This window comes from Rhinatrema bivittatum, chromosome 2, assembly GCF_901001135.1.
Source record: "Rhinatrema bivittatum chromosome 2, aRhiBiv1.1, whole genome shotgun sequence".
NCBI classification, from domain to species: Eukaryota; Metazoa; Chordata; class Amphibia; order Gymnophiona; family Rhinatrematidae; genus Rhinatrema; species Rhinatrema bivittatum.
The window spans coordinates 575,312,559-575,333,847 of NC_042616.1; the positions used below are offsets into that span (position 1 = coordinate 575,312,559).

General features: G+C 44.2%; 1 protein-coding gene across 1 annotated transcript in view; it reads left to right on the forward strand.

Annotated features, from left to right (window-relative positions):
• The window catches only part of PIEZO2 (piezo type mechanosensitive ion channel component 2), a 1,301,103-nt gene that overhangs the window by 1,009,110 nt on the left and 270,704 nt on the right, over positions 1-21,289 (forward strand). The window contains exon 33 of the mRNA XM_029587157.1: positions 1,133-1,250. Coding sequence (XP_029443017.1) covers positions 1,133-1,250 — 118 coding nt within the window. The remainder of the gene's footprint in view (positions 1-1,132; positions 1,251-21,289) is intronic.

Here is a 21,289-nt window from a genome sequence, read left to right on the forward strand (position 1 = left end):
CATGAGTCTTCCTCATATCCATATTACTTGCTCCTCTCTGAATATTTAAAGATAGGCTGCTCAATCACACTTATGATGCCCTGTGTTTTATTTTTTTTTTCTTTTGACCGGGAATGCTATAATTTGTATTGAATTTAGCACCCCCCAGTCATTTTCAAAAGCTGGTTCCATAGATGTACCCACATTAATGGCTTTGAAGAGCTGACCTTTCATGGGACAATATTATTGCCCAAGGCAATGCATGGGCAACTTAAAAAACCATTAATGTGGGTATATTTTAATTTAATTTTGTTTATATACCAGAGTGCAGGATATAAAACTTGCCCAAAGTGGTGCACATTATTCAACTACAATTCTACAATAACTAAAACAGCAAAATACAAATAAAACCCATATCACTCTGCCACCAAAAAGCTCTCAAATTCTTCTAACCTCCTCCCCTATCAGCCAAACTATAATGAAAACTTAAAAAAAACAAACCAACAACAAACTGCTGGAGAACACTCTACCTGGGTAAATTAATTGTTTGAAAATTGTTCTCACTGAATCCATCTAAAATGCCCAGGACAATACCATTTTCACTTGAAATGTCAACTTTTTTTGTGAAAATTTCCATTTTCAACCTTTAGTACAAACATTTTAAGTGCCTACATTTCTGCATCATGCTCTAAATGGTTGTTAAAAATTGAATACAAACTTTTATGAGAGAGACTGGTGCTTCAAGTCTCCTTGCTGACACAGATGGTTATTTATTTTATTTTTCAGGATAGAGTTGTGCACTCAGTAAATAGATCAGAAGGCACCAAAAACAATGCAACCAGATATATAGATAAGTCTTGGTGCAGCAATTTAACTATTTGTTTTTCAGGAACTAAAACTGCAGTGGCAGTCTAGAAATATAAAATACTGATATGATTTTACATTTGGTTACATGATAAGCAAAAGTAGGGCAAAGAAAGTCAACAGATTTTCTGGGCTTTTTGGTTTTGGATGAGATCTGTTTGCTCATCCACGCAGGGGCGAATTCTTTTATCCTGTACATTTTTTTGTTTGTCATCTATTTCAGCATTTACTTTTATAGCATTCATAGGAAGAAAAATGAACTTGAAATAAATTATTTTGTTCCTTCTAGTTTGTTTATCAGGCCTGGATTACAGATCCCAAAACTGCTTTCAGACAGAGGTTTAAAGGAACTAAAAAAAAAGGCAAAGAAAAGGATAAAAACTACAGGCTAAAAGGAGCTGGAGAAGGTACTGTATGCATTTCTATTCCCCTTACCTCTTCCCATTTCGTTCTTCCCTTGCCTCCTCCTTTCCCCAGTAAATGCATTGAAGATAAATTCCTCCTGTTCTAGCTCTGCCTAAGCCAACAAGAACAATGAGGTAAACAGATTTGAAGACTCTGAATAAAAACATTGTTGTTTAAAGCAAAAGGAATCTTGAAAAGAAATCTGGATTGAGATCAAAGGGCTCCTTGACATTATTGCAGCTTGTGTAAGCTTTAACTTGTTCAAGTATGTTGATGTAATCATCTCTTAAGTTACCTTCATATTGATGTTTAATATCCTATTCATACTCTTAGGGTCCTATTCACTAATAGTCGCTATTGCTAAAAATTAGTATGCACACTAAATAACCTGCTAATCACTAAAGCCTCAACTATGGCCAGCTACATCTTCTGGACTCCATACCCTGCACCCACTAATTACTTCCTCAATCTCTCCTTCTTCCCTGCCCCACCCAACTCCTCTATTTCTCATGCCCCATCCCAAGGCCCTCAAATGAATTAAAGTGTGCCAGAATCAAGAAAGACAAGAAGGTTATGCAAGTGGACAATAACATGGCCACAACTTCTATTAAATGTAATGATTTTTTAAATCATTAACAATTTTGGATCCAACCCAGATCCTGTGATTATGTTAGAGATTTTGAATTTTATTTTTTATTTAATTTATAGAACATAAGGAAATATTCATAAAGAAAAAAAATTAGCAATTCAGAACAAATCCCATGAAACACAAAATCCAACAAGCACAATAAGCAATTGAACATTAGGGAAAGGTCCTACTCAAGCCCACAATAAACAAGGAGGGGTTGAGGAAGAAATCTAGAAAGAGGGAATGGATCATATATTTACATTGGTAAAATATAAAGACCTCCATCACAGACAAAGGAGATGGATAGAGATTTAATGGAGGGCAGTCACATAGAATAAGTAAATAAAAAAACAGAGAATATATACATATATCTTTACAATGTAATACTGTATTTTCTTACATCCCTGAGATCATACCATAAATCTCAGCTGTACGTCAGTCTTCACTCTAAGCACAGCACTGGAGCATGGCATATTACTGAATGTCTTGCAATAACACTAGTATTGAGGTGTTGGTCTTGTAAGGTGGTTTATATAGAATATCTCGTTCTTTGTCTGACTTTCCCAGCAATACCCAGCCAGCAATCATGCTGTGTACTTTTTCTGTCTCATGCATTCCAATCCTATGACAGCTGGGCCCTGCCAGATGTTGGTTCAAAAAGGTCAGCAGAATGTGACCTTTAGATAACTCAATAATGCAGGTTTCTTGAGGGCCTCACAGAGACGGTGAGCTTAGAAAAGTAAAGCCAACAAGCTTAACAAAGTCTAAACAAATATATATTCACAATTTATACAGCTTGGTCAATGATTCAGTTCTTCAGGGGCCTAAGTGGCTCTCAACTACTAACATTAAAGTGACTTCACATTTTCTGTCCCCGTCTATATCTAATACAGTGCCAGAGACCACTGGATGGTGTGGCTCAATATTAAGTCACAGTAGGTGAAGGTTCATTCTAAGGCAAGAGTCCTAGACTTCAGAAAAATCAACTTTCTCAAAATGGGGGAGTACCTCAAGGAGTTGTTAGCTGGATGGGAAAATCTAGGGGAAGTAGAAAGGCAGTGAACAAAATTAAAAAGAAGATATCAGGGAAACTAATCTTTTTGTTAGGAAAGAAAATAAAGGGAAGATAAAAAAAGAGGCTGTTATGGTTTTATAAAGAAGTAGCTAAAAAGGTAAGGGCGAAAAGATTAGCATTCATAAACTACAAGAGATAGCAGGAATATGTAGAGGCTGATGAGGAAAAAGCAAAATTGCTTAATAAATGTTTCTCACAGGACAAGCAGGATGGTAGTCCTCACATATAGGTGACATCACAGGATGGAGCCCAATCATGGAAAACTTCTGTGAAAGTTTCCAAAACTTTGACTGGCCCTACTGGGCATGCCAAGCATGGCACTAACCCTGCAGCCAGCAGGGGTCCCCCTTCAGTCTTCTTTTTTCCACGCAGCAGTAGCCTTGTGGTTAAGGAGCTCTGCAGAGATTCCTGACAGGAATTTTCCTCATGGAATTACTAAAAGTTAATTTGCCCCACAGGGGTCCCTCCTCTAACTTTTTCAAGCCACGGCACTCCAGTTTGGCCCTCGCAGCCTACTGGCCGTCGACCGTACCATGGCAAAAACTTTTTTCCATGGCTACAGCGTTGTGTTTCCGTCAGTGCCCGGACTGTAATCGCACCATGTCCATCACAGAGTCTGTGTAATGTGTCTTGGACGCGAGCATGATGTCTTGACCTGCACCAAATGTGCTCTAATGACACTAAAAGGTTGCAAGGCCAGAATGGAGAATATGGAACTTCTCTTCCATGCTCAAACCCCGACTCCATCCATTGCATCGACTTCATCAGAACCGGCACCATTAACTTCACGCCAGCATCGTCCACCGGCCAGTGACTGTCCGGCATCGACGACATCTCGGCCTTCGACACTCTCTACTCCCCCTCAGGACCGAGGGGATCGTAGAGACAAACATCGCCATCGGCATAAAAAGTCTCGGACCATCGAGGGAGCGAGCCGCCGTCAAAGAAACCCCGTCCAGAAAACACACCGACCTTTTTGGCAACGGGGTCACCGAGGCAACCCTCCCCCGATAGGGCATCAGGAGCCGTGACTCCGCCTTTAATGGTGGTCCCTCCGGCTATGCCTCTGCCTCCTTCTTCCGTTCCGGAGCCGGGGCTGCTTGCTTCAGGTCTCTGAGAAGAACTGGACTGGATGGTTCAGGAGGCCATCAACAAGGTGATGCAACAACTCCAGGTTCCTCCAGTACCGACACCGGTACCGATCGCGGAACCGATCACCGACCCAATTCCGGCAGCGTTGGCACCGCTGCTATCCAGGATGGAAGCGCTCATAGCCGCTTTTCCACCGATGGACCCTGGGTCACCGATGGCGCCGGTGCCCTCCCCACTCACACTGTCATCGGGAGGAGAAACACCGTTTCACATCCCTCCTTCGGGAGTTCTGCCTCAGCCATCGATGCCAATACGTCCATCGCCACCGATCCCACCATCGGTGCCGATACGTCCGTCGGTGCCACCGAGCCATCCATCGATGCCCTCGATGCCTTCGCTGGTGCCTTTGATGCCTTCATCGGTGCCTCCGATTATTCCTTTGATTCCTTCGGAGCCTAGATCAGGACCTTCAGGTATCCCACTATCCCATCCCCCTCTACATCTTAGAGGGGCAGGTGCTGATCCCTATGATATCTGGACTGATGATTCCTCACCAGACACCGATGATTTGCCTTCACCACCTTCACCCACTGAAAGTAGAAAGCGTTCTCCTCCAGAGGACCTTTCCTTTATAAATTTTGTGAAGGAAATGTCTGAATGGTTCCCTTCCAATTACAGACTGAACAGGATGATAGGCATCAGATGATGGAGTTGCTCCAATTCCTGGATGCTCCCAAAGTAATAACCTCCATCCCTATCCACCAGGTTATTCTAGATCTCCTGAAGAAGAACTGGGAACATCCTGGCTCCATTGCTCCAGTCCACAGAAAAGCTGACACTACCTATTTGGTGCAGTCAGCTCCGGGCTTTCGGAAACCACAATTGGATCACCAATCTGTAGAGAGCAAAGAGGTCAAAGCCTCATACTTCTTTTCCCCCTGGCAAGGAACAGAAGTTTCTAGATGCCATTGGCCGCCGAGTCTACCAAGGATCAATTCTCATCTCCCGAATTGCTGCTTATCAGCTCTATATGACCCAATATAACAGGGTCATTTTCAAGCAGATACAAGACTTGACAGGCTCCCTGCCTCAGCAATTTCAAGATCAGCTCCAAACCCTAGTAAATAAGGGTTTTGAGGCAGGAAAGCATGGGATCAGATCATCTTATGACATCTTTGATACTGCTACAAGGGTATCTGCAGCTGCTATTTCGGCGAGAAGGTGGGCCTGGCTTAAGTCTTCTGACCTTCACCCTGAGGTACAAGACAGGTTATCCGACCTGCCCTGGGTAGGAGATAATCTGTTTGCAGAACAGATTCAATGGATGGTGGCAGAACTTAAGGACCATCATGAGACCCTAAGACAGCTCTCTCTGATGCCTTCTGACTATTCTTCTAAACAGCCCTTCAGAAAGGACTCTAAGAAGTCATTCTTCCGCTCGAAGAAGTCCTACCCATCACCAACCAGATCCCTTGCCACGAGAACTTTTCAAAAAGCACAGTCTCGTCAAACACGTAAGCAAAAACCACAAGCAGCTCCTCAGCCAGGGCCTGCTTCAGGTTTTTGACTTCCACCTAGAGAGCAGCAGCCAACTTCCATATCCCAGTGGGAGGTCGATTGTGCCACTTCCACAACATATGGCACTCAATCACCTCAGACCAATGGGTACTGGTGATAATTGCTCAGGGTTACCATCTGAACTTTCTCTCTGTGCCACCGGACTCCCCACCTCTGCCGATGTGGAGAACATCTGATCACTCTATTCATCTGGATCAAGAGGTTTCCCTCCTTCTCCAGTCCAAGGCAATAGAACCCATACTCTACTCTCAGCAGGGCCTAGGGTTATATTCCAGGTACTTTCTAATCCCCCAAAAATCGGGAGGGGTTCGTCCTATTCTGGACCTACGGGCCCTTAACAAGTACCTCCAGTGAGAAAAGTTCAAGATGGTAACCTTAGGCTCGCTTCTTCCTCTTCTACAAAAAGGAGACTGGCTCTGCTCTCTGGACCTCCAGGACGCATACACTCATATTGCGATAACCATCTCATCGCAAATACCCGAGGTTTCTAGTAGGCCCCAAGCACTATCAATACCGAGTGCTTCCATTCGGCCTAGCATCTGCGCCACGAGTTTTCACAAAATGCCTCGTGGTAGTTGCAGCCTTCCTCAGGACCCAAGGTGTTCACGTCTACCCCTATCTAGACGACTGGTTAATCAGGGCTCCCACTCAGCAAGCTGCTCTGTTGTCCCTCAATCTAACCTTACACACTCTAATTTCATTAGGATTTCTCGTCAACTACGACAAATCCTACTTAGTCCCATCTCAAACCTTGTCGTTCATTGGGGCAGACTTGGACACCTTGCAGGCAAAGGCTTTCCTGCCTCGACAGCGAGCCCTCACTCTCATGTCTCTTGCACACCAGCTGCAGTCTCAGCACTCCTCAACTGCACGCCACTTTCTCATCCTCCTGGGACACATGGCATCCTCAGTTCAGGTCACACCAATGGCCCGTTTGGCCATGAGAGTCATGCAGTGAACTCTACGGTCTCAATGGACTCAAAGCATTCAGCCCCTGTCGACCATGGTCCACGTAACTGGCTCACTCCATCAGTCTCTAGCCTGGTGGAAAAATCAGATCATTCTCCTCCAAGGCTTGCCCTTTCAGGCTCCAGACCCTCAGTTAATTCTCACCACCAATGCTTCCAACCTTGGATGGGGAGCCCATGTGGCCAATCTACAGACACAAGGCTCTTGGTCTCCAGAGAAAGCCAAACACCAAATAAATTTCCTGGAGCTTCGAGCAATCAGATATGCTCTCAGGGCATTTCAGGATCACCTCTCAAATCAAGTTATCCTGATCCAGACGGACAACCAGGTGGCCATGTGCTACATCAACAAACAGGGAGGCACGGGCTCCTTCCTTCTATGTCAGGAAGCTGCACAGATATGGGCGAAGGCTCTCTCCCATTCGATGTTCCTCAGGGCCACATACTTGCCGGGAGTGGACAATGTATTGGCAGACAGCAAAGTCACATTTTTCAACCGCACGAGTGGTCTCTCAACCCCTCAGTTGCGAACTCCATCTTCCACTGATGGTGATATCCTCAGATAGACCTCTTTGCATCTCCTCAAAATCTCAAAGTAGAGAACTTCTGCTCTCTCATTTGCAGCAAACACTCTCAGCCCAGAGATGCATTCTCCCTCTCGTGGGCAACCGGTCTACTCTACGCATTCCCTCCACTTCCTCTTCTCTTGAAGACTTCCGTGAAGTTACATCAGGACAAGGGATGCTCTCCACACTTTTGCAGCCCATTATTGCTTGGACAAAGCCGGAAGACAAGATTCCATCTTTGGCCAGTCTGTCCTTCGTAACCTGTTAACAACGTGACATACCAACACCCTTCCACCTGCCCGTTAGGGTTCAGGATGCCCTCGACCAAATGTTATCCTAATCCTAGTGCCTTGCACACCTGGATACATTTGGTGCATTTCTCGGACATCCTCAGCTCGGTACTCACCCATATGTGAGGACTACCATCCTGCTTGTCCTGTGAGAAAGCAAATGTTGCTTACCTGTAACAGTTGTTCTCACAGGACAGCAGGATGTTAGTCCTCACAAAACCCGCTCGCTGCCCCATGGTGTTGGGTTACTTATGTTTTCTTATTTTATTTTTCGGCACTGCCTATAGCTTTTAAACAAGACTGAAGGGGGATCCCTGCTGGCTGCAGGGTTAGTGCCATGCTTGGCATGCACAGTAGGGGCCAGTCAAAGTTCTGGAAATTTTGACAGACGTTTTCCGTGATTGGGCTCCATCCTGTGATGTCACCCATATGTGAGGACTAACATCCTGCTGTCCTGCTGTCCTGTGAAGGGCCTGAAGTTTGAAGTGAGGTAAACCTCAATCGATTTTCAGAACAGTGTGTTCGTGAGGAGCTAACTAAACTTAAAGTAGATAAGGTGATGTGGCTGGTTGGGTTACATCCAAGGATAATTAGAGAACTTAGAGATGTCCTGGCAGCTCCGGTGTCTGACCTTTTCAATGCTGTTTTACAGTCTGGAGTAGTTCCAGAGGACTGGAAAGGGCGGATGTGGTTCCTATTCATAAAAGTGGAAGTAAGGAGGAGGCTGGGAACTACAGGCCAGTTAGTTTGACTTTTGCGGTGAGCAAACTAATGGAATCACTGCTAATATAGAGGTAGATTTTAAAAGACTTGCATGCGCAAAAACGGCCACTTTCATGTGTAAGCGGGCTGCGCCGGAGCTACACAAATTTTAAATAGCCAGGAAGGGCACGTGTACATTAATGCAGCTAGCAGAGACTGTGGTGTATAAATCAATAGGGATGTGAATCGTTTTAGGACGATTAAAATTATCGTCCGATAATTTTAATATCGTCTTAAACCGTTATGGAACACAATACAATAGAGATTCTAACGATTTATCGTTATAAATCGTTAGAATCGTGAGCCGGCACACTAAAACCCTCTAAAACCCACCCCCGACCCTTTAAATTAAATCCCCCACCCTCCCGAACCCCCCCCCAAATGACTTAAATAACCTGCGGGTCCAGCGGCGGTCCGGAACGGCAGCGGTCCGGAACGGGCTCCTGCTCCTCAATCTTGTTGTCTTCAGCCGGCGCCATTTTCCAAAATGGCGCCGAAAAATGGCGGCGGCCATAGACGAACATGATTGGACAGCAGGAGGTCCTTCCGGACCCCCGCTGGACTTTTGGCAAGTCTCGTGGGGGTCAGGAGGCCCCCCACAAGCTGGCCAAAAGTTCCTGGAGGTCCAGCGGGGGTCAGGGAGCGATTTCCCGCCGCGAATCGTTTTCGTACGGAAAATGGCGCCGGCAGGAGATCGACTGCAGGAGGTTGTTCAGCGAGGCGCCGGAACCCTCGCTGAACGACCTCCTGCAGTCGATCTCCTGCCGGCGCCATTTTCCGTACGAAAACGATTCGCGGCGGGAAATCGCTCCCTGACCCCCGCTGGACCTCCAGGAACTTTTGGCCAGCTTGTGGGGGGCCTCCTGACCCCCACGAGACTTGCCAAAAGTCCAGCGGGGGTCCGGAAGGACTTCCTGCCGTCCAATCGTGTTCGTCTATGGCCGCCGCCATTTTTCGGCGCCATTTTGGAAAATGGCGCCGGCTGAAGACAACAAGATTGAGGAGCAGGAGCCCGTTCCGGACCGCTGCTGTTCCGGACCGCCGCTGGACCCGCAGGTTATTTAAGTCATTTGGGGGGGGGGTTCGGGAGGGTGGGGGATTTAATTTAAAGGGTCGGGGGTGGGTTTTAGGAGGTTTTAATGTGCCGGTTTTGCGATTTTTCGATTTTTCACGATTTTTCACGATTTTTCACGATATTTTACCCCCCCAAACGGCAACAATACGATTCCCTCCCCCTCCCAGCCGAAATCGATCGTTAAGACGATCGAGGACACGATTCACATCCCTATAAATCAACTCCTTTTCATCACTTATAAGGTATAAAATTCTTTAACGGTGTCAATTTTATATTGAATACCTTTGAATGTTTCTGTAATAACACCCTCCCAACCCCAACCCACCTCCCAAAAACTCACCCCGAAACAAAGTGCCCTGTTACAATGGTCCATATATTGAGTATCAAGCTGAACCTAATAAAGTGTCTCTCTCTCTCCCCCCATAAGATATGTGTATAAAGCTGCAGACATATCCACGTGAAGAGTACTTTATGACTTACTCATATATGTTTTATAAAACAGTGTTTATCTTTGTGCGCAGTGAGATATGCGCATTTATGGGTACATGCGCGGCCCTTTTAAAAATTGTTCTAATCCAATGGATTACAAGATCCACGGCAGCATAGTTTTACCAGAAGTAAGTCTTGTGAGACAAATCTGATCAATTTTTTTGATTGGGTGACCAGAGAGTTGGATCAAGGGAGATCGCTAGATGTAGTGTTCTTAGATTTCATAAAGTCCTTTGACATGGTTCCACACAGAAGATTTATAAATAAATTGTGCACCCTTGATATGGATCCTAGAATGGCTGACTGAGTTAGAAACTGGCTGAGTGGGAGGTGGTAAATGGAGTTTTCTCTGTAGAGGGGAGTATTATTAGCGGTATGCCTCAGGGATTGTTCCTAGGACTGCTTTGTTTCAAAATTGTTGTGAGCAACATAACGGAAGGATTGTTGGGAAAGTTTTGTCTTTTTGATACTGAAATCTGTAACAGGGTAAATAGCTAGAAAGGTGATGAAAACATGAGAAGATATCTAGCAAAGCTCAGGGAATGGTCTAAGATCCAAAAGCTAAGATTTAATGCTAAAAAATGCAGAGTCGTGCATTTAGGATGCAAAAACCCAAGGGAAAGGTACAATATTTGAGGTGAAATTGTTCTTAGCACGAAGGAAGAGCGGGATCTGGGGGTAATTCTATCTGATGTTCTTAAGGTGGATAAACAGGTGGATAAAGTAATGGTAAAAGTCAGAAAGATGCTTGGCACCATAGGGATAGGAATGGTTAGCAGAAAAAGGGAAGTGATGTTGTCCCTGTATAGCTCCCAGTGAGACCTCACTTGGAATACTGTGTACAGTTCTGGAGACTGCACCTTCAGAAAGATATGAACAGGATGGAGTCAGTCCAGAGTGTGGCTACTAAAATGGTTAGTGGTCTTTGTTCTTAAGCATATGGGGATAGACTTAAAGATCTGAACATATATACTCTAGAGCAGCGGTTCTCAACCAGTTTGTCACGACACAATAGTGTGTCACCAAGCACACACAGGTGTGTTGCCACACTTCCTGGTCCCCTGCTGACCCACCTGCTCCCCCTGCCCCAGCGAAATAAGAATTCATCCTCCACCTCGGCTTAAAATGCTGATAGCACGGGCGGAACACAGCAGAAGAGCTGGAGTTAGTGGCACCAGCAGGGTCTCTTCTTCCCACCTGGAAGAGGAAGTGGTATGCAGCAGCCGCATGCGCAGGAAGAAAAAACCATGCCAGTGTGTGCAGCATTGGCCTGAAGAAAGGAGGTGCGGCCAGAAGAAGAAAAGCGCGGAGCAAAAGAGGAGCAACATCAGCCCCCATGGTGGATGGGAGTCCTTTCTCAAGGCTTCTAAGGCTGGAAGTGGAGGAGGCTGCTGCTTTCGCTAGTTCAATGGGGGGGGGGGGGAGAGAGAGTGGGTGAGTGAGCAAGAATATGTGTTTGAGATCGTCTGTGTGTGTGTGTGTGTATGTATGTGTGCATGAGAGAGAGACAGCATGTATGTAAGTGAGTGATTGAGATCCTGTATGTGTAAGTGTGTGATTGAAAACCTGTTTGTGTGAGAGTATATGTGTATGATTGAGAGTCTGTGTGTGATTGAGATCCTTTTTGTGTGAGAGAGATAGCATGAATGTAAATGTATGATTGAGAACCTGATTATGTAAGTGAGAGAGATCATGTGCATGTATAATTAAGAGCCTGTGTGTATAAGGAAGAGAGTGAGTATGGGTGTCTGTGTGATTGAAAGCTGATGTAGATGAGAAAGCATGTGATTATGTGATTGAGAACCTGTGAGTGTATGAGAGAGACAGAGTGTATGTGTGTGATTGAAAGCCTGTGTGTGTGTGTGTGTGTGTGTGTGTGTGTGTAAGCGTGAAAAGACAGACAGCATGTGTGTAAATGTGTGATTAAGAATATATATAAGTGAGAGAGAAAAAGCATGTGCATATGTGTGTGATTGAGAGCCTATGTAAGTGAGCGAGAGCATGTGTATATGGGTGTGATTGAGAGCCAGTGTGAGAGAGATTGCTTGTTTGTGACAGAGAGAGGAGAAAGTTGCAAGTAAACCATTCCTCCTCCTGCAAATTCAAACAATCTCAGGGCACCTGGATATCAACATTTCCAGGTAAGCAGAGCAAAGCATTTTTTTAATCCTTATTTTACATTATTGGGTCTTTTTGTCTGCTATTTTGAAATATTTTATTGGTATCTAGAATTTTTTTATATGAGTTTTTAATTATTGGATATTCCATTCATCAGCTATTTTGAAATCTGTTCTTTTTATTAGTATGGTTTTACTCCTATTGATTTTATATTTCTTAATTTGTTTTGAGGACTGGTGAAATTCTCATTTTCTTTTGTTACACTGCGTAAAGTCCCTCTGGCTTGTTGCGGTTTCCAGTTCAGCTTTTTGTCTGCATATTTCTAGTTATGCTTTATGGTCCCTCTATTCTTTGTTAGGTGAGGGTCTGCACATGTGAGGTATTCTGCTGACATGTTATTTCTGTGTAGGGCTCTATAGCAGCCTGGCCTAGTCCGTTTTCCCTAATAGGAGGTGTATTGGTGTCTTAAGACCTGGTGAAATATTTTTAGTGTTGCCTTTTCTTAGGTAAGGTGGTTGCTGTTTGACTGCTGGAAATTGATGCTGTTTTGGTATAGATGTTTACTATTTATGCAATTTCTGTTCAGACAGAGTACTTGTCTTTCCCTTGTGTCATTCTTAACAATAAAAATAATACTGAGCCTCTGTTTTATTTCCGCCATGAATTGTAATGAGCAGTGTGTCACATATGTGCACGTTGTTATAGATCTGTTGCAAGGAGTAGCAATCTGTTATATTTCTGCTAGTGATCTGATGCCTGATGGGAGGAGCAATCAAATAGGAGTAGTAATCAGTAATATTGGCTCCTAAGAAGGAGGAGTCAGCAATCTTTGTTGTTATTGGAGTTAGCAGTCTGCTAGGGAGTAGCAATCTGTTAGCATTAGATATAGTTGTGGGTGGATCCCTGGGCCGGTGGCAGATGACCACACCCCCGAGAGGATATCCTGAGAGGGATCACCGGCTAGGCTTGAGTATGGAGACAGACACACATTAGTTCTTTTATTAAACAGGTTTTTGAAAACACCAGAGGTGGCAGTAGTGAGTTGATATGCCCAGCAGGGCTGTAGTCCCTCATGTACTAGAACAGTGATCCAGGATGGCTGAGCTGTTGAGAAACTGTGGAAAGTGAGTAGGCAGAGTAGACAGAGTTCATGAACAGAACTAGATGACAAAACTCACATAAGGTCTCAAGGAAGCTCAGGGGCTGGAAAGGTTTAGGCCCTCGAGGAGGGAGTACCTGGTTCCAGGGAAAGCTCTGAGAGAGCGATGGTAACTCACAATTGTTTGTAGTAGCGATAGCTTCCAGGCAGTAGAGAATCTTCAGAGTGTTCAGGAACATGGGTCCTTGAGGAGTGAGGACCGGTTCCTATCTGTAATCTGAAAGTAAAGAAAAGAGTGAGGCCCCCGAGGAGCGGGTACCTCTGGTAAGTCCGAGGAGGCAGAGTAGCTTGGAGAGAGTAGCCAAAGCAATCCCCAATCCTTGCTAACTCAATTAGATAGTGAAATACAGACCTTTAAATATTGGAAGCGGATGACGTCATCTCAAGGGAACGCCCCTGAGGTTCGTGCCCTTGCTGGTACTTCAATCAGAGCGTGCGCGCCCTAGGTCTTCAGGCAACATGGCGGATCTGCAATGTCGAGCCAGTCCGGGGACGCCGGAGGGAGAAGGCATGGTGACGCCGCGGCAGCCAACCGTCCATCAGACCCTGAGGGAGTTGCCACAGAGGTAAAGAGGGTGGAGTGAGGGCGTCGAGCAGCGACGGTCGCAATGGTACCCCCCTTCAAAGGGCGATCTCCTCTTCGGGTACCAGGCTTTGGTTTAGAAGGATGTGCGAGGTGGAACTGATGAAGCATCTCTTTGTCCAAGATATTGGTCTGAGGCTCCCAAGAGAATAAATCGGGGCCGAAGCCTTCCCAAATCAGGAGGTATTGAAAAGTCTTACCTCTGTTACGAACATCCAGAATCTCTTTGATCTTAATTTCTAATTTGTCTTCTACATAGATGACAGGTGGATCTTGAGATTTGGAAGAATCTTGCAGAGTGTTATAGAAGATATCAGCAGCAATGGATTGAGCTGCTGTGGACGTCACTGAAGGTTTCAGTGGAAGTCGTAATGTTAGGGTACGTCTAAAATCCACTTCTGGAGATGGTGGAAATACCAGCGGAAACAGACTGGCTGGTTTCCAGAGATATCTTCTTCGGATCTAATATGTGCTGTGGCTCATCAGACACATCCTCCGAATGAATGGAACGTGACAGATATCTCTAAATTTGTAATCCTTGAATGCGGATAGATGTTGAATGCCTTTGAGCCAGAGTGAACGTAAAAGGCGCTATGAATATCATCAGCCATGGTTGAACTGCCATGGACGTCACTGAGATCTTCAGGAGAAGTGTCCAGGAACATGGGCCCTTGAGGAGCGAGGACCGTTTCCTATCTGTAATCTGAAAGTAAAGAAAAGAGCGAGGCCCCCGAGGAGCGGGTACCTCTGGTAAGTCCGAGGAGGCAGAGTAGCTTGGAGAGAGTAGCCAAAGCAATCCCCATGTATGTAAAGGAACGTCCAAAGCCCACTTCAAGTTGTGATACAATAATGGATCTTCTACTTTGATGAAGAGACTCCTCAGGTTTTCCACTAGATGTTTGAGAATAAAGTTGCCTCAGGGCAGGAGTCTGAACCGTAGCCGGTTTGCAGATTACGGAGACTGGAAGAGAGGCCGGAGGAGAAAACACAGTATGGCCCAAGAACAGTCCTCTCGCGGGTCTTAGGCCCGTCCGTTTCCCGGATGAACGGGGCATGTAGAGACATCATGGCTGGGCTGACCACAGTACATGCACAGGCCACGTTTCTTCCAAAATCTTCTCTCCTTGGAGGTCAAGTGTCCATGACAAAGTTGCATCATTTCATCTTTATCAGCAGCAGAAGTTACTGGAGCCATCCAAGGTTCAATGGTAGTACTAGCCTGTTTCAACCCAAGTAACGCCTTAGGCCGGAGTTCCTTCACCTTGTCTCGGAGCCAGTGATCAATCCGAGTGGCCAAGGCTATTAATTCATCCAGAGAGTCAGGTGTCTGGCGAGTGGCCAGCTCGTCCTTTAAGTGGGTATCCAGGCCTCTGCAGAAGAGAGTCTTGAGACAATTGGGGTCCCAGTGAAGTTCTGCTGCAAGAGCCTTGAATTCTATGGCGAATTCAGCCAGTGATCTGTTGCCTTGCTTCAAGTCCACCAAAGCAAAACCAGCAACAGAAATACAAGCAGGGTCATCAAAGACGGATTTAAACAAGTCCATAAATCCTTCTATGTCCAGCAAAATAGGGTCCTTGTGTTCCCACAAGGTAGAAGCCCACAACAGAGCTCTCCCATCCAAGTATGACAGGATGTAGGTGGTCTTCAATAGAGCCGTGGGAAATAAAATTGGCTGTAAAGTGAAATGCATGCAGCACTGGTGTAGAAAGCTCCTGGTCTTCTGGATTTCTCCGGAAAAGCGGATAGGAGCTGCCAGTGGTACAGCAGTCTTTAAAGTTACCTTCTATAACTGACCTTCTTGGTTAGAAGCTGTGCCTTGTATCTTCTGTGTGTGAAGCTGATGGAATGCTGCAGTAAGTTTCTCCAATGTTTCTTGCAGCTCTGAGATGCATTGAGCCAGGCCCGGTATAGCCTGCAAGGCAGAGAGATGTGTCGGATCCATGGAGTTAACAACATCCTGGGCTGGTGGAAGATGACCACACCCCCGGGAGGATATCCCGAGAGGGACCACCGGCTAGGCTTGAGTATGGAGACAGACACACATTAGTTCTTTTATTAAACAAGTTTTTGAAAACACCAGAGGTGGCAGTAGTGAGTTGATATGCCCGGCAGGGCTGTAGTCCCTCATGTACTGGAACAGTGATCCAGGATGGCTGAGCTGTTGAGAAACTGTGGAAAGTGAGTAGGCAGAGTAGACAGAGTTCATGAACAGAACTAGATGACAAAACTCACATAAGGTCTCAAGGAAGCTCAGGGGCTGGAAAGGTTTAAGCCCTCGAGGAGCGAGTACCTGGTTCCAGGGAAAGCTCTGAGAGTGCGATGGTAACTCACAATTGTTTGTAGTAGCGATAGCTTCCAGGCAGAAGAGAATCTTCAGAGTGTCCAAGAACATGGACCCTCAAGGAGCGAGTACCGGTTCCTATCTGTAATCTGAAAGTAAAGAAAAGAGTGAGGCCCCCGAGGAGCTGGTACCTCTGGTAAGTCCGAGGAGGCAGAGTAGCTTGGAGAGAGTAGCCGAAGCAATCCCCAATCCTTGCTAACTCAATTAGATAGCGAAATAGAGACCTTTAAATATTGGAAGCGGATGACGTCATCTCAGGGGAACGCCCCTGAGGTTCGCACCCTTGCTGGTACTTCAATCAGAACGTGCGCACCCTAGGTCTTCAGGCAACATGGCCGATCCGCAACGTCGAGCCGGTCTGGGGACGCCGGAGGGAGACAGCATGGTGACGCCAAGGCAGCCAACCGTCCATCAGACCCGGAGGGAGTCACCACAGAAGTAAAGAGGGTGGAATGAGGGCGTCGAGCAGCGACGGTCGCAACACACGTGGTCTGTCAGGTGTGTCATGATGGGAAAAAGGTTGAGACCCACTGCCCTAGAGGAAAGGAGAGATAGGGGAGATATAATAAAGACATTCAAATATTTCAAAGGTTTCCATGCACTGGAGGTGAGCCTTTTTTATTGGAAAGGAGGCTCTAGAATGAGGGGTCATGCAATGAGGTTGAAAGGGGGTCGACTCAGGAGTAATCTTAGAAAATATTTATTTACGGAGTGGGTAGTGGATGCACGGAACAGCCTCCCAGTGGAAGTGGTGGAGACAAAAACAGTATCTGAATTCAAAAAAGCATGGGATAAATGCAGGGGGATCTCTAAGGTAGTGATGAGAATTATAATACTAAATTAATTGGGCAGCTGGGCAGACTGGATGGACTGTGCAGTCATTTTCTGCTGTCATGTTTCTGTTTCAAAGTTAAAAAAAAAAAAAAAAAAAAGAATTCATACACAAAAGTACAGAAAATTGCTGCTACAAAATCAAATTGCATGCTCAAACATCACCAGCTCCAGCTGCCCCACCATTTACATTTATAAGTTGCATCACTGCCACTATCACCCACCAGTGATTTCCCTTCTAGAAGTGAATGTAACTAATTTGGATCCACAATACTATAAGCATTGCCTGCATATTTAACAATGTTCTTAAAAGGAAAATTCACAAATAAAAATGCTCCCACAGAAAGTGCTTGAGAGTACAAATCTAGAAATTGCTTACAATTAGCCACAGTGGCAAGAGAAAAGTCAGGAAACACATTTTATGCCCATGAAAACATACAAGTCTATATTGAAAAATGCATTGGGTATGTCCAAATCTGACATAATGTTGCTAGAGATATTTCAAAAATTTGAGATAAGTTGAGACTGTCAGGAGAAGCCAAAGTGTCATCCTCCTGCAACTTATGGACAGAGCCCAGGACATAAGAGGCCTTATTAAGGGGAGGCAAATTTTCAAGGTCAAATTTTCAAGGACAAGTGTGGTTTGATTTGATAGCTTATGGTAGTTTATTTATTGTTGATTTTTATTTTAGCTGAATTTGAGTTAGGTGTGTGGTTCTTTTTTGAAACCAGTGTGAGAGTATTGTTGGGCTGTAAAAAGAAGGGATTGTCTGTTGGTAGAATTGCCAATGGTAGGCCATCAGCAATGGGTTATGGCAAAAGGCTATGTCCTATTGCGTGGTCCTTTGATTGGGATATTATTTGGAGTGTTGGTTGGAGTCTTGCTAGGTGAGTGGGTTTTATGGTCTATAGTTACAAAAATGTCTGGTATTTCATCAGTCATGAGAAGAAATCCTTTGCAAGATCTGGGGAGGGTTAGGTCCAGGGTATTGATCTATCCACCGAGGATACTATTGTAGAGAATTGAATTGCTTTACCAGGAACATATGAATTTATTTCAGGAAGCTTGAAAAGTTTGTAGGGCTCAGGTTAACACTGCCTGTAAGGCCTTTTATTCTGAAAGGTTAATGTTGTCATTGAATCGGACAAAGGAATTATTTCATATAATTAATGGACTTATTAAATCTTCAGGTAGGTACATATTCAGCCTGGATTCGCAGCCCAGAATTTTGCAGGCTACGGTGCGATCTTTGCCGGCTTTCGCAAACCAATAGTGCCACCATGAAAGGTGGTGCTATTGGGCACATTACTGGCGGCGATAAGGGGCCTTACCTTTTCGCCGTCAGCAATGTCTTCACCGCGTCCGCCCCGGTGCTGCCCTGACTCCTCCCCTTCCAGTGCCGACTCTGCCCCAATCTAGCTATCGCACACGAAAAGTCCCTTTTTGCATGCAAAAGCTATAGAAAATGACCCCCTAAGTGGGAAACCTTTGAGTTAGTGTCACGAAAAGAAGTAGAAACTATAGTGTCCGAGTTTAAGAACTCATATCTCTATTTGGACCCATGTCCTTCATGGGTTTTCTCTTTATTGAAGGATGGGTTTACTGGACTTTTGGCTGATCTGGTACACTTGTCCTTGTCAGAAGGTATGGTCCCAAGTAGACTTAAGAGATCACAGCTTCATCCAATACCTAAATTGGGTATTTGTGGGTCAGTCCAATGTGGAGATTATAGGCCTATCTCAAACTTAATCTCAATTGGAAAGATTTTGGAAAAAGTTATTTTTAAGCAGTTGAAAGATTTTTTGGATATTAAAAATGTTCTCCATGATAATCAGTGAGGATTTAGACAGTATCAATGTACTGAAACAGCTTGGTGGCTGTGGATGATTATTTTCTTCGAAAGCTTGATTCAGGAGACATTGTGATCGCAATTTATTTACATGTTTCCTCAGCCTTTGATTCGATTAGCCATTCTATGCTAATGGATCAGTTGAAGAAATTGGGTGTTGGGAGTAAGGTGTTTCAATGGTTTAAATCATTTTTGGATTCCAGGCAGCAACATTTATCTCTATTCTAACGCATCAGATTGGTTTATATCTAAAGTGGGTGTTCCTCCGGAGTCTATCCTGTCACCCACCCTCTTCAATATGTATCTTCTATCTTTATGTTCCCTTTTGGGCTCTTTCGATGTCTTTTTTAGGTGTTATACAGATGATGTTCAGTTGTATTTTACTAGTTCAATTGATAGTGAGCATTTATTTAGTTAGATTTCTCAGGGTTTGACAGCAGTTGGAGATTAGATGCACTTGAATTGATTAGTTTTGAATTTTGATAAATCAAAAGCCCTATGTATTTTGTGGAGGCCAAGACCGGAAACTTTACCAACTATTGCAGTTGGTGGACAGATTGTTCCTTATGTGGATCATGTAAAAAATCTGGGTTACTTTTGATACCAACCTGGATTTTAGCATCCAGCCGTGCACTATTCTCTCCTCGGGTTATTTTAAGCTTCATCTTCTTAGTCATTTAAGGCCTTGTTTGAACATGGTGGATTTCAGAATGGTAGTCCAAGCTTTCATTTTGAATACTGTGGATTATTGTAATTCAATTTATGTCGGACCACCACAAAATCCTCTGTGAGTTTTGCAACTGTTGCAAAACCCATCAGTGCGTTTGGGTACAAAAAGGCCATTTCATGAGTGTATCACTCCCCAGTTGCAGCAGATTCACTGTTTACTGATTTTATACCTGTTAAAGTTTAAAGTGTTGATCATGGTCTTTAAAGCATTAAAAACTGTTCATTTTCCAGTTATTGCTAAAATGTTCACATATTACTAACCTAGTCGACCTCTGAGATCTGCTACTCAAATGTTCCTGGCGGTCCCTATCAGGGAGGAAGCCTGATTGCAGGCAACAAGGACTCGTGCTTTATCATTGATTGGTCTTAAATTATGGAGTGAGTTGCCAGTAAAGCTTCAGATGTCTGATTTAAAAGCCTTCAGGAAACAGCTTAAGACCTTACTGTTTAATGAAGCATTTAATTGATTTTATACTATGCTTTTATTGTAATTCTGGTTGTGATTTGATTGCTTTATGTTACAATGTGATCGACTTAACTTGAAAATGTTCACTATAAGCAGACTAACAATATTTTTAAATAAATAAATAATATTCTTTTAACATCTCTCTTGGAGATTTCAGCTTGTTTCGGGGGAAAGCGAAAAAATTAAATTCCAATAACAAACTGTATTCTTTAGCTTCCCCAGTTGATGCCGTATATTGGTACTGTCTTTAATCAGTGCAATCTTAACCTACTTCAGCTTATCCTCCCTGTTGGAGCAGGCATCCATTTTGACACAACAATCTTGAATAACACCTCTGGCAAATGCTAACTCTGGACAGATTCCTTAGAAACATTGAAGACCTGAGATAATCATTCCATCAGAGTTACCTCCATTCTGTGAATCTAGTATATGGCTCAAAAATTGACTCATCCTTCGGTTGTCGTTCCCCAGACCCAGGGACCACCCCTGATCCTCATGCGAAGGAAAGTAACTGACATCAGTGGGCCCTCCAGGGTTCCTGCCATTTTACTCCTGATTTTATTTCCTATCCTCTGTATTTTATCCCCTGGCCATCTAGAGCACTCATCCCCACCCAAAAGGAAAGCCATTCTAAATGAAGCTAGCATTGACTGCATTGCAGTTTCCCTTTGTTTTTCTTCATTTGTTTAGCTCCCTCCACTCAACACAGCCACACCCCCCGATTAGAGAAGTGGCAATCTCTCAGAGGAGAGCTCTAAGCAGTTGAGGATTCTGATGGTGAAAAACAAGCTTTAGGGCTTAAGGATATCTTGGATCCTGCCCTTCCACCCACATCAAGAGTGAGCCAAAAGCCTCATGTGTTTATTTTAAAAATGCATATTCCACTCATTTTGAGACATAATAAAAATAAACTGAAACAATAGAAAAAATGTATAAAAACAGAAACAAACAAAATTCCTTACTCTGCCAATTTAATACATTCCAACAAGTTTTAAATAATAGTAAAGAAATGATCAAAATATCCAATAAGTAAACACCTAAGCTACCATCTTCCTTACCATGCAAACTAAATACCAGCATCTATACCATATGCCTGCTTAAAAAGTAATGGTTTTAAGGCTTTTATAAAGGCAATAACTGATATAAGAGTTCTGATACATTCTGGGAGTATGTTCTGTAGGGGTGGATCCACCTCCAAAAATGCTTATTCCCAGGCATCATTACTAATCTTGCTCTTGAGAACAGCTCCAAAACCCCATCTGAGGTAGAAGCTGTTTAGGGTAGGTTTTCAACTTGTCTATCTGCTTGGCTATATCAAAGGAAAAAAACATACAAAAATTCTAAACGCAAATGGAGCTGCTGCAGGAGCTGCTGTTGTGGTGCCATTTTACCCCTATATATTAGAGATGTGTGGCACAATGGAGTCCCTGTAGATAAGATA